This window comes from Trichosurus vulpecula, chromosome 2, assembly GCF_011100635.1.
Source record: "Trichosurus vulpecula isolate mTriVul1 chromosome 2, mTriVul1.pri, whole genome shotgun sequence".
In the NCBI taxonomy this organism is placed as follows: domain Eukaryota; kingdom Metazoa; phylum Chordata; class Mammalia; order Diprotodontia; family Phalangeridae; genus Trichosurus; species Trichosurus vulpecula.
This window is the reverse complement of record NC_050574.1, coordinates 281,073,770-281,087,720: the sequence shown is the minus strand read 5'-3', so window position 1 is coordinate 281,087,720 and position 13,951 is coordinate 281,073,770. Positions and strand designations below refer to the sequence as shown.

Below are 13,951 nucleotides of genomic sequence, written 5' to 3'. Positions count from 1 at the left end.
GCCAGATGCACCTTTAGTGTTCAGTGGGAATACACCAATCCCCTGGGCACCCCTGAGACATCAGGTCCCTGCCTGTTTCTAGTTTCTGGTTTCTGTCCCGGGGTGTGTCTCCGTTTCATGTTTGTATGTTTCTGTGTGTCTGTGTCTGTGTTTTTGTGTGTCTGTGTGAATGAGGGAATGTAGCCTGTCAGAAGCAGCAGCAGCAACAGCAGTAAACTCTCCCCTTGCCCCTCCCTATTCCACTGGCATTCCTGAGGAAACAGGTTGGGGGGAACAGAGCAGGCAATTCAGTTTTGTTCTATGTGTCCATGGTCTGGTTAAAGTTTACCATCCTAAGGAGAAATACCCACAAGTTAAAGTCAAGTTGGGGGGAGGGGGGAGAGACTGATTTATGTTGAAAACAGGGAGAAAACAGGGTATGTGAGAAAGAAAGCCTGAGAAAAGTCAGACCGAGTTCTCAGGGCTTTGGTATAACCTCCACTCAAAAGGCAGAGTTATCTGAGCAGGAGGAAGACTTAAAGTACATGGGAAAAGTTCTTTTTGAACTTCTCTGCAAAAAAAAAAAAGTTCAAGATAAGAAAGGGTTACAGAAAGAAGGAAGAAAAAAGGGGGGGAACTTTTCCCTCAGATCAAAAGGAGGCAGGCTAGACAAGTATTTTAACCCTTTTTCTGCCTACATAAAGGAGAAAAGTTTTTGTGTAATGGGAACCAACCAGAAAAGAATTGAACTAAATGTGAAAAGTGAAGATGTGTCATTCCTAATTTAACGCTTAAGATAAATTAGAGTTCATTTTACTGTTTGTCACTAAAGTTTATGGGAAAAGGAAAGGAGAGACTGTGATAAAAGTGGAAGATCAGTAAATTAAAATCTTGAGTAAGCAGCTTAGAGTAAAAGGCTTGATAGCCTGAGTTAAAAACCCAATAGATGAAGTTATAGAGAGATGGAAGGGATTATGTCCACCTACCCTTTGGACTAGATCTGTGAGTGGGTTCTATTAAATTTAATATGAATATTGGTCCAGTATGTCACTTTAAACTGACCTGGTTATAACAGGTGATTAAAAATTGTTTGTAAAACTTTCGCAAGAAAATGTGGACATGAATGGGGAACTGAAAAATTAAGGAAATGTATGAAATTGTGGATAGTAATTTTTTAAGGGCCAGGGGTATTAGAATTATGTGGCCCTAAGAAGGTTAATTCACTGTTCAGTGAAGGGATGAGGGCGGAATTCACTCCTAGAAATAATATGGGAATCACATAATTGTAAAAGTATTTGGCATACTGATTGGCAAAAACAAACGTTTAAGTTAAATAGAATTACTTCATATGTGAATTTTCTCAGATGTGAAGTTTATGTCAATGGTGATAAGATGAAGGTGGAACACATCCAGCCAGACTGGAAATTAATTAATTATGGTTTTAAAAGGTGTAAATACATAACAACTGTTTATGGTATTGTATTTCTAAAAATTTTGTTATATTGTTTGATAAACAACTGTATCATCTGTGTTGTTAGAGAGGCAATTTCTCTAAGTGTTGTTAGGTTGACAATTGTACTGTTAAAATAATGAGGGGATTAGGAAACTGTTGTTATTTTATATGACCATGTCTTTTAAAGAAGTTTAATTTAAGAAATTATAAACTTCCAGGTTTTGTAGCAGCAGTACTGGGATCCCTATTTGTATAATAAGTTGGGAAATCCTGAAAGTGGAAGTTTTACTGAAAGAGAGAGAACAGTGGGGTCAGAAACTAGCTGACCTCCGAACATGGCTTTTAAAGTCAGTAGGAATAATTTTTAGTAATTGGCTTTTAGGACATTCTTTTAAAAATTAAAATTTGATTGTGAAGTCCTGGTAAAGCTTTAAAAAGGAAAGATATTTGTGGCAGCTAGGTGGCGCAGTGAGTAGAGCACTGGTCCTGGAGTCAGGAGGACCTGAGTTCAAATTCGACCTCGGACACTTGACACATGTACTAGCTGTGTGACCTTGGGCAAGTCACTTCATCCCAATTGCCCTGTGAAAAAAAATGTAAAAAAAAAAAAGAAAGGAAAGATATTTGTCAGAAAACGCTATTATTGTGAAGTTGTGATACCCAAAAACCTAGAAGGTTTTATGGGGGGAAATGGAAAAATTTGATTAATGCAAATATGTGAAATCTTGTTGTTTTTAGTCAAATAAGTGAGTAAATTGGTACTCTCGTATAGTCATGTGAAACTCCCAAGGCAGTTGGCAACCAGGTGGCTGATGCCACTGCCCAGGCAGCATCCCTCTCGAAAGCTGCCCCCCTTCTTTTTGTTTCAGATGCCCTCCCCTCTGCCACCCCTCCTCCCTCCTATTCACCCTCAGATGATTCCTTCATGGCTGAAAAAGGGGGGAAGAAGGAGTCCCAGTGGTGGGTTTTGGGAGATGGCTGGACTTTTGTGCCTGAGGCGTTGGGGAGGGATTGGGTGGGAGGACTCCATCAGATCATGCACCTGGGGTCACAAAAGCTTGGAGAGCTACTCTGGGACAGATATTACATCTCCCACCTAGATAACATCCTTACCAGCACAGTCACCAGATACATGTCCTGCGCCCAAGTGAACGCAAAACAGGCAAAGACAGCCCCACTGGGGGTAAGGCTGCGGGGAACGCAATCTGGGGAACGTTGGGAAGTAGATTTTACTGAAGTCAAACCACCAGCAGCAGGTTTTAGATATCTCTTAGTCTTTGTTGACACCTTCTCAGGTTGGGTGCAAGCCTTCCCTTCTAAGAAAGAGACAGCCCCAGTGGTTGTAAAGAAACTCTTAAATTAATTAATCCCCTGTTTTGACCTTCCCCTTTGCACGGGCTCAGATAATGGCCCTAGCTTTTGTTGCCAAAGTTTCTCAGGGTGTGGCCAGAGCTTTAGGGGCAGAATGGAAATTGCATTGTGCCTACAGGTTCCTACATTGTGCCTACAGAGCTCGGGTCACTCTGCCCCCTCTGGCCTTGCTCCGCAGCCAATGCACTCCTAATAAACTTGGTTTGACCCCCTTGAAATTCTTTTTGGGCGGTGCCTTCCTATTCTCCCTCGCATCAGAGAGGAGGCTTGGGCTGATTTTACTGATGCTTCCTTCAGTAAGTTCCTACAGGGCCTGCAGCTTCATAAATCTGTCCAGGAAGCCCTACCTGTTCTGATTTCTGACCACCCCCACTGCTTCCAGCCTGGGGGCTCTGTCCTAATCCAGAAACATACAACCTCTGGTCTTGAGCCTAGGTGGAAGGGCCCTTATACTGTTATCCTGACCACTTCGATCAAGGTTGACTTCTTTCCTGTCTGGCTCCACCACAGCCATGTGAAGGCAACGGCATCCTCACAATGGGAGGCAGAGCCCCTCCAGGACCCCCAAAGGCTAAGACTGTCCTGACCCTCTTCTTGATCCTCCTAATACCCCCTTGCATGGTCCCTCGCAATCCCCATGCCCCCAAGCCAAGCTCTACTTGGGTAATTACTACAGGGAACAGACAGTCCTGGACTTTCCAAAACCCCAAAGACATACACTCCCCCACTCCCAGAGACTCACCTATCAGGTCCCCTTGCTTGCCCTTTTGTCAGCTGTTCATAAGACACTTAACAGTTCTAACCACATGCTGGGCAAAAATTGTTGGATCTGTGTTAAGCCCCAGCCTCCTTACTACGTAGGGGTGGCACTAAATGTCTCCATCACCCCTAACTCCAACACGGAGAACTGCGAGTGGGACCAACCACGGCTCACCCTTGGGGATGTGCAGGGGACAGGCCTGTCCCTCACATCATCTAGCACCACTTTATCCAGTTCTCAGTATGGCTCCGTTTGCAAACAAACTCAGGAGATTCAGGCCTCTGGCTCAGACTACTTCCCAGCCCCTCCAAGAGCCTGGTGGGCATGTCATGATGGCCTTACCCAGTGTGTCTCTGCTACTGTGTTCCTCAGGCACCAACAACCCCCAGAGGGCCCTTGTGCATCTTGGTGGCCATAATTCCCTGGATCTCCCTTCTTCTGGCTGAGGAAGCCTGGCGCTATTTTTCCCCCAAAGGGCAACTGAGTTACCGTTAAAGGCCAGCAATACCACTCCTCATCCCCATCTTAGTGGGCCTGGGGCTTGTGGGCTCCACCGCCACTGGGACAGCAGCCCTAGCCAAAGGGGATCTCAACTATAAGGCCTTAAGTGCACAGGTAAACGTTAACCTCTCCCAGTCCATCTCAGTCCTAGAGAAACAAGTGGACTCTTTGGCAGAGGTGGTCCTCCAGAACCGCAGAGGCCTTGACCTTCTTTTTTCGAGCAGGGTGGCCTATGCACAGCCCTCAGAGAGGCTGGTTGTTTCGATGCTAACAACTCTGGGGTGGTGCAGGAAAGCCTGAGGTTGGTATGCCAAAATATTGCCAATAGACAGAGGGAGCTGGAAAACCCTGAGAACTGGTATCAGTTCCTGCTCCGTATATCCCCTTGGCTCACTACCCTGGTGTCGGCCCTGGCTGGCCACCTCCTCCTCCTTATTATAGCTCTGGTTAATTGTTTTCTGCAATTTGTTAAATCCCGCATAAACTCTGTTAAGCTGCTATTGGTTAGGGATCCCCATTACTGGTTTGCAAATTCCAGTCCCCCTGTTTCTTGTGATGGATCCCCTGAGAATGTGTCAAGGGATTAACATACTTTAAAAAGAACTAGGGAATGTTATGCCCTGTCCCCCAGTTTACCCTCCATCTTGCACCACCCTACTCCACAGTTTGTGCTCCCATCTCCACGGAAATCAGTTTGTGTTTTTTCCTTGACCCTACCCCTGCTCGGGGCTGTTCGATTTGAGTCTTTACTCCAAACAGTTGCCTGCGCTTGAATAAATCCACATTAAAATTTATATCCAGGTCTCCCTCACTTTTTTCGGCATAACATTGGGACTGTCTCAGTAGCACAGCTGGGCCTGGAGGACCTGAGCAGCAGAGAGTCCTTCAGTCTTCCCCTGCTTAAAAGTCTGACACCCACCCAATCTGTGAGGTGAGAATTCCTGTGTCTGAAGTTGAGGCTGCCTCCCAAGCCAGCTGCCCCCCGGGTTTGTTGTTTGTTCTTTCAGCAGGAAACAGGTCTTCTCCTGTCTTACCAGAAGGACCAAGGCTGGGCCCTAACTCTTGTTTATTTTTGACACTCTACATTCACCCTGAGGCACTATCTTATCTTGTTTGTGGAGAAAATCTAGAGTTTAGAATTTTCTGACCTACTCTCCCATCTTCCCAGAATCCCCTCCATCTATTCATTTTAAAAGAGAAAAGAAAAAAAAGGACATTTCCCTGTACACAGCAGGACGTAAGGGAGGATTCAATGTAAAATAACAAATTTCCATTTCAAGAAAACCTATATAATTAATGCTACACATTGTTTTCAAAGCTACCCAGCTTTTCTTTGCTTCCTTGTAGGTTTTTTGTTCTCTGCTGTACACTTTTTAGTTTATTTTTTCTGTCCCTCCCTTCCCATTCCTTCCTGCCCTAAAAAAGGCTACAATTAAATGTGGATATATGTGTGTATATGTGTATGTGCATATGTATGCACATATAGACATACATAAATGCATATGTCTGTGTATATATATATATATACAGATATAGATATAGATATCTATAAACATACATATGACCATATTATGCATTTCTTCTTTGTTCTCTTTCTCTGAAGATGGATAGCATCTTCCTTCATAGGTCCAAGTCTTTCTATGTTTTTCTAAATCAAATAGTTCATATTTCCTATACCACAGAAAAATACCAACATAATCATATCCTACCTGAGAGATAGGATATGAAAAGTCCCCCCCCCAATTTTCTGCATTCCTTCTATTCTTGGCTACATTGGTTTTATTTATACAATAAGTTTTTTTTTGTTTAAAATAATTGAAATCATCCATTTTACATTTCAGCTATGCTTTTGCCCTATAATATATTTTAAGGTCTGATACTGCTGAATCTCCTTCCTCTACATTTTTTTTCCCTTGGTTTCTTTGTAATTCCTGCCCTTTTGTTCCTCCAAATGAATTTTGTTATTATTTTTTCTACCTCAGTAAGATATGTATATAATACATGCACATATATACATATTTGGTAATTTAATTGTAACGGCATTGAATAAATAGATTAGTTAGGTAAAATTCCCTAGCACAAATTAAGAAAACAGCAAGTGTATATAGGAGCTTCAAAAATAAGCACCGTAAGATAGATTTCAACATATGCCCTACAAAATTAAAGTCTAAAGTTTGAGGAAGAAGGTATTTTGAGAAATTCCTTAGCTTGAGACTAAAACTTAGGTTTATATCTTTTGTTTAATAAGCTAAATATGAACATTTTTCTAACCAAAGTAATAAAGAAAAAAATTCACTGGCATTTATGCCCTTTAGGAGAGTTTCTTTTCTTCTCTTAAGGTAACAAATTGAGAAAATGTAGATGAATATAAGCTCAAGCTAAAATCTAGTTTCAAGAAGAGTAACATGTATCTAATTCTTCTGGCTTCTCTATGCCACAGATATTGTTGGAAGATTTGAAACAAGTTATCTATATTTGTGAAAGGTGAGAAGTTTTCTAGCTTTTACTTACTAAACAAGAAATAGCAAGGGAAAAAAGGCACTGGAGTTGGAGTCAGAAAAAAACTTGGTATTGAAAACTGTCTCACATACTTGCTAACTTTGTAACTCTGGGCAAGTGATTTAAGCTTTACTTCATTCATCTATAAAATGGAGATAAGGAATACATCTCTGTTACAAAGGTATTGTGAAAATCAAAGGTATGTAAATTGCTTTGTAAACCTTAAAATACTATATAAATATCATCATTGCCATCACTATTGATTCAACCCTTTTCATAAGAGTCCATGATGAAATGTTGTCTCTCAGCTTGGAAGCAACCCGCAAGGAGAAGTTTGTAATTGTACCTTAAAAAGATGATGAACTAGCATATTTCAAAGAATGCGTCCCTATCATCAAAATAAATGATTCATTTAGCAAATATTTATTAAACACCTAATGGATTTAATCCTCTATGCTAGTGGATGAGAACATAGATATATGCTGGAAGATAATAGAATTTAGAATTGGAGAGGCCTTGCTCAGAAGGTCTAATGGGGAAAAGACAGGCAAAAGTGATTCTGAAATAAAGGAAAATGATAAAAGTGCAAGAGAGGTCCAGCCAAAGAGCTACAAGAGATTTGGAAAGCAAGAGATAACACTTGCCAGGAGGGTTCAGGGAAGATTTCCTTGAGGAGATGCTACTGAGTTGGGACTTTATGAGATGGAGACTTAAATAGGGAAGGGGCAGAGGAGATTGCACAAAAGCATAGAGATGGGAGTCTGAAGCATAAAAATAGAGGATGGAGAGATAAATTGTTTGTAATATAAGAGTTTGTGAAGTTGGAGCAGTATGAATTAATTCTGGGAAGGTAGAAAGGTTCAAATTATAGAGTGTTTTCAATGTATTACTTATATTTTGAGAAGCAATGGGGAGCCCATGAAGGTTTTTGAGTAGAGGAGTAGCATAATCAGAGTGGCACATTAAGAAAATTATTTAGGAATCAGTGTGAAGGACTGAATAGAGAAGGGGGTAAATTAGAAGCAGGACCTAGAGGCAGGAAGACTGGTGGGGGCTATTAAAATAGTCTGGGTGAGAAGAAATCAGGCCCTAAACACAGGTGGTGTCAATGGAAACTGAGAGGAGGAGTTAGAGATATTGTCAAGGCAGAAACAATATGAGTTGATAAATATTTGGATTTATGAGATGACGGATCATTGTCATCATCAGTGAATGGTAATTATATTTAAAGACTATGAGAAGGATGTAAAACAATATGTTGCTTTGTTTGATTCTCTTGTCTAAAATCTAAGATGAATTCATTCTTGGATCAGGATAAAAGTTGTTTTTGTGATTATGCATGCTAATGAAGAGTGGCATTTTATTTTCTGGTCCCTATTTATAGGTGGTATTGACATAAAAATGGACTCTACTTCTCATGAGTTACCAATGAGGACCTTGGAGCGCATTGCCTCTCAGCTTGGATGCAGTCTCACCGATGAGAAGCTTGCTCTGTACTTGGATGAACAGGATGAGCTAAAACACTTCCGAGAAAGTTTCCATATTCCAGAAATGAAGGATCTACCTTTAAGTGAGAAACACGATCAATGGGGAAGTTTTTGTCTTCTGCATATGCTTATTATCATGCATAAACATGGGGCAAATTTCTGATTTCTTCAGCATAGAGAGCTCTCTGTATGGGAACACCTTCCACCGATGCAGACTACAGTTCTGTGTGACTCAGGACATGAATTCTAGGGAGTTGTCTGAGGAACATATAGGTTAAATGACTTGCACAGGATCATATTGCTTGTAAGTGTGGCAATTTAACCCAGGTCTTCCCGACTCAAAGTCCAGCTCTCCTTCTAGTATGCCATACTTCCTTAGGGTTTAATGCAGAACCTTGGAAAATATTAAAACACTGCATAATAGATCCATTGCAGCCAGATCTGAGAGCAGCAGGTCTCTAGTGCTGCTAGCTAAATCAACCTATCAGTCTATCTAAGCCCCAAATGCTTTATGTCCAAATTCCTCTTTTGAGTAATATTCTAAAGCATAGTACTTACAAAGTGCTTATGCTGTCACTTATCTTCTTTGAACAATATAGTGACTGATTGAAAATTATAGGCAGACACATTTCCTTTTAATGGATTTAGACTGTAATGTCTTTAAGTACTTATAGATCAAAGCAATTACTTTCAATACAACGTATTTTAGCATCTTCTACTTGGTTTACTCAGTTGATGGTAGTATTGTATTTTAAGTGAATTTTTTTCTGGTACCTGCAGCTTTTATTGAGAGAGGGGATATGTGATTATATGTTTCTTCATGTGATGAGGGTGAAGGAAGTACAGATATACTGGAGAATTAAGAAAAGATGATGTCTTGGAAATGATCTCTGAAAAAAAATCAACATTTTCTAGGAGACTAGCAGTGACATTGGTTATGGGAACATCTCCTTAAAAACAATATATAGGAAACATAAGGAGTTACTTTTCATACTTGACCTTATTCAGCTTCAAATCAATGAAAATGACTGCATAGATTTAATTGAATTCTCTGCCAGAAGTGCTGATTTCAATAGATATCATAGTGGTCATTTTCCATTTTCTCAAGATTGATGCAGATGCAAATTTGAAGGCCCTAAGTAAGGAAGGGTTTTTAGATAAGGGGTATTAATTAATCTGATAGGGTGATGAAGTTAAGTGAAATGGAAAAGCTGCCAGGAACTATTATTTCATAAAGGAAATTACTTTGCTATTTTCACTTTGATTTTAACTTTGCTATCCTTGGTGAGATAAAATAATTCTTAGTGGTTTGGAGTTAAATTTTTGTGTCATTTAGAAGTGGAAATTTATTTTTTGTTTTGTAAGCAAGTGCATTGGTTTGATAATTTCTAAGATTCTTCCAGTTCTGAAATTCTGAATTCTAGGACTAAACTTCTTATTGAACTAACTCACATTGTTTATCATCTAATGAATGTAAAGCACGTAGCACAATGCCTGGCACATAGTAAGCACTACTTAAATGTTAGTTACCATTACTACTACTACTGGTGCTGCTGCTACTGCTACTACTACTACCATTACTACATGTTTAGGAACTTTTGTTTAAAATAATTAAATATGTAAGCTAGTAAGAGCTGGAAGGAAAGGAACTTTGAAATCATTAAGGAAGATTAGACAAATTTTAGGTGGCAAGAGTTTTATGGAATTAGATCTGTCCTTGTCCCCATCTCTCCTTTCAGATTTCTCCCTTGGAACCTTTTTGGAAAATGAAGACTTTCTGTCTTTCTTTAATACTGTAGAACAGAGGTGTCAAACTCACTGTTGGCCACAGGCAGCCTATGAAACTTCCCTGAGGCCAGAACCTGATTAAAATGTAATTGGGAATTGTTTTTCAAAATAAATATAAGTAAATAAAATAAAAATATAATACAACATGGTTAATTTGTTGTCTTCTAAGTCCATATGTGGACCACTGGGATCCTTCCTATAAGAGTGTGACACTAGTGCTTGAGAAGACACTAAAGAAAGTAAATTAATTTTGTTTTACTGTGTGATTTCATTTGTTCTTAAGTTTTTGCCGGTTTTTTTTTTTTTGTCAAATGTCAAAAGCGAGATATGGGACATATAGGTGTGTGACCCTGGGCAAGTCACTTAACCCTGATTGCACACACACACACACACACACACAGAGATACTAGGCTTCTAAATTTTAGTCCTTTGTCCTTAAAACAAAAATTTTAAAATTATAAATAATTAATTTATTAAAACCAAAAGTACTATTCGGATAATCTATATTTTAAATTCATTTCACCTAATGTAATTTTATGATAAAATCAGATTATGCCTAATGTATCACCTTTTTCCTAAACTGACAAAATGCTTTTATAAACTTAAAAAAACCTAAAAAGTGTTGCATATATTTTAATTTTCCTTGAAACCTGTTGTGATTTTTTTGAAGGGAAAGGTAGAAAGGAAGCACAAGCAATTTAAAGCATTATTTTTATCACCATTACAAAATTTCCAGAAACTTATCATCTATATTTACACATTTGTTTTCTCACAAACTGCTTTGTTGATTACAATCTGCACATACTATCCAGGAAAAAGCTACACAAAGGAGTTTTAAGATCATTACTTCTTTCTGTCTTTGATTAAGACACTAGAAAAATCTTTTTTCATATAAAAACATATTTTTAGCTTCTAGTCATCCCTTCTGAGGAAGGAGTAAGTCAGGTAAATGATGAGGTTGAGGAGAAAAGTCAGCATGGATCTGTCCAAGATGCTAGACAACCCTATTTTCTATTTCTCTAACCAGGACCTCTTTTCTGAGAAGGCCACCACCAAGATTTCCACCTCTACTCCAATTCAATACAGGCAAGACTGAGGTTGTTATCTTTTCCTCTAAATCTGCATCCTCTTCTAACTTAAACCACTTTCTAGTCTCTCATGTTTAAAATTTCAATGTTCTATCTTTTCTCCTCCCCTGTTCTTCATCTTTCATATTGAAACCTTTTATTAAGTCCTGTCAATTCTGTCACTTGTCTTTGTCTTCTCATCTTTCTTTCCACTGTCTCCCCCATCACACACACACACACACACACACACACACACACACACACATACACACACACACCCTAGTACAGACTGTCATTACATACCTGGGCTACTATAGTAGCACCTATACTTTTTTCCCAACTTAATCTATCATTCATATGCCTGATTGTCTTTATGCATAGATATGGCCATTTATTTAGCTGTTAAGCAATTAGTAAGCACCATGATGTACCAGGCACTATGTCAGGTGCTAAGGCTAGGGAAGAGGATAGGGATGAGATCTATGCTTTACTTGATATGGGGAACACTCACATGAGGAAATTCCCTTAACCAATGCAGGTTGGCCCCTCATCTATAACTTAGAGAGAGCATTGATGGGTTAAATGATCTACATAATCACATAGCTGGCATGAATCAGATGCAGCACTGGAAGCTAGTTCTCTATCCATTATTCCACACTGCCTCTTGATGCAAGAAATAAACAGGCAAAAAGAAAACTGTGCCTGACTGCTAGGAGCTTACATTATACTTGGAAGAAGTAACATGTACAAAGACAAGTCAGTCAACTACTATTTTTAAGTGCTTACTATGTGCCAGGTACTGTGTTGAATAATAGATAAACAACAATAACAACAACAAAAACATCCCCTGATCTCAAGGAGCTTACAGTCTAATGGGGGAGACAAAATGCAAAAAAACTATGTTTAAACACAACATATACAGGATAAATTGAAGATCATCAAGAGAGAAGGCCCTGGCCTTAGGAAGTATGAGGAAAGTCTTCTTATGAATGTTGGGACTTTAGCTAGGACTTGAGCAAAGCCAGGAAAGCTAGAAGGCAGAGATGAGGAGGGAGGGAGTTCCAGGCATGGGGGACAGCCTGTGAAATGCTTGGAGCTGGATGATGGAGTGTTGTATCTGAGAAAAAAAAAGGAAGCCAGTGTCACTGGATACCAGAGTACCTGGGGAAGGTACAAGATGTAACACAACTTGAAAGCAAGAAGGGTCCAACTTATGAAGTTTTTTTATTAGTCGAGTAAATACAAAAAAGTTTTGTGGGAATCCCACTGAGAACCAAGGGAATGAAGAAAAGCCTCTTTTTTTTGGAGGTAGCACTTCAGCCTTGAAGAATACCAGGGAGATTTTAAGAAAATAGAGGTAAGGAGAGAGGGCATTCCAGTTAATCAATAAATAAGGGTTTAGTAATTGCCTGCTCTGTCCCAGGCACTGTTAGGTACTAAACATACAGTGATAAAAATGAAATGTTCCCTACCCTCAAAAAGCGCTTTCATTCTGTAGACAGGGAGGCAACATGTGCACGTGTAAGTACATACAAAATAAATACAAAGTAGTTTTTTTTTGAGGGGTTGGGAGTTGAGGCACTAACAGCTGGAGGCAATCAGAAAAAGCTCTATGTAGGAAGTGGTGCTTGATTTAAGAATATGATTTCTAAGGAGTGGAGATGAGAAGAGAATACTTTCTAGGCACTGGGGATGACCGGTGCAAAGACCCAGAGACTGGTTTAAGGAACAGCAAGGTCAGTTTGGCTGAACTTTAATAAGCGTGTGAAGGCGAATGGGCTGAAAAGGTATGTTAGAGCCAGATGGTAAAGCTCTTTAAGTACTAAACAGAGGAATTTGTATTTGATCCTAAAGGAAATTTGTCATGACTGAAGCTTTTTGGTCAGGGGAGTGACATGATCATACCCATGTTTTAGAAGTAACTTGCCCAATAGTCACAAAGCCAGTTATGTGTCAGAACAAGACTTGAACCTACATCTTTCTTGCTTTAAGGATATTCTCTTTCCACTACATTACATAACGTCTCAATGTCAGGGACACACAAGACAAAAATAAAACTGTTCCTGCTCTACTTAGCAGTTACGTAGAGGATAAATTAAAGAAAGAACAGACTTAAGATAAAGATATTAATTAGGAGGCCATTATAATAGCCCTAATGGGACTTATGATGACTATATGGGGTGTTAGTTCTGTGAGACTGTATTGGTAATTAAGGTGGGACTTTCTTACTGTTTTAGAATGCTAAATTAAGTGTCTTTGAATCTTACTAGGTGCAAAACCCCAGGCTAGTGAGCAAACTAGTTCGCTAATTTGAGAGAGGCAGGAAGCCCTCAGGACCCTAAGCAGAGTTGCTAAGACCAGAGCCAATAGTAGGTGCCTAAGTTCTGGTCACTCAGATGACATTTGATGATGGCTAAACACCGTATAAAAAGAGAGAACAGAGTTGTTTGCTTGAGGCTCTCACTCCTGGAGGAGTATTGATAATGGAGACTCTGGGCAGCCGCTCTAAGAGCCTCCCAACTCATCAACCCGGATGTTAATGCTTTTCTGGTAACTATGAATTGTGACTTGGTCTGTTTATATTGTGTACATTTGTAATTTGTTTGTGCTTGCTCTGAAGTTCAGGTTGCTGGGCTTTTCCTCCTGAACTAAGTGAGTTTATAGGAATATGTTGGATTACTTTAGTAAGATTGTTAACCCCTTAATGTTACTTTCCTTAGTAAAGCAGATCAAAAGAACCTGTTCTGGCAGCATTCTTGTTGTTGGGTTTGTGCTGGTCTTTCACCCCCACAACAGCTGCTAGACGAATTGTTGTTACAGAGATAGGGGAAGGGAAAGTAAAATAGATTCATCAAGACTTAACAAATGTGGCTATGTGAGATGAGGAAAATCAAGGTATCATACCATTCCCCATTAGCTATCATCTTCCTCACCTTCTTGGTTAAACTCATTGAGAAAGCCGTTTTATACAAGGTGCCTCCACTTCCTATCCTATCACTTATTTCTAAATCCTCTGTACTCTGGCTTCTAACTTCATAATTCAACT

General features: G+C 39.5%; 1 protein-coding gene across 1 annotated transcript in view; it reads left to right on the top strand.

Moving 5' to 3' along the window:
- The window catches only part of KYNU (kynureninase), a 132,995-nt gene that overhangs the window by 4,128 nt on the left and 114,916 nt on the right, over window positions 1-13,951 (top strand). The window contains exon 2 of the mRNA XM_036743507.1: window positions 7,948-8,133. Within this exon, the coding sequence (XP_036599402.1) occupies window positions 7,965-8,133 (169 nt within the window). The 5' untranslated portion in view covers window positions 7,948-7,964. The remainder of the gene's footprint in view (window positions 1-7,947; window positions 8,134-13,951) is intronic.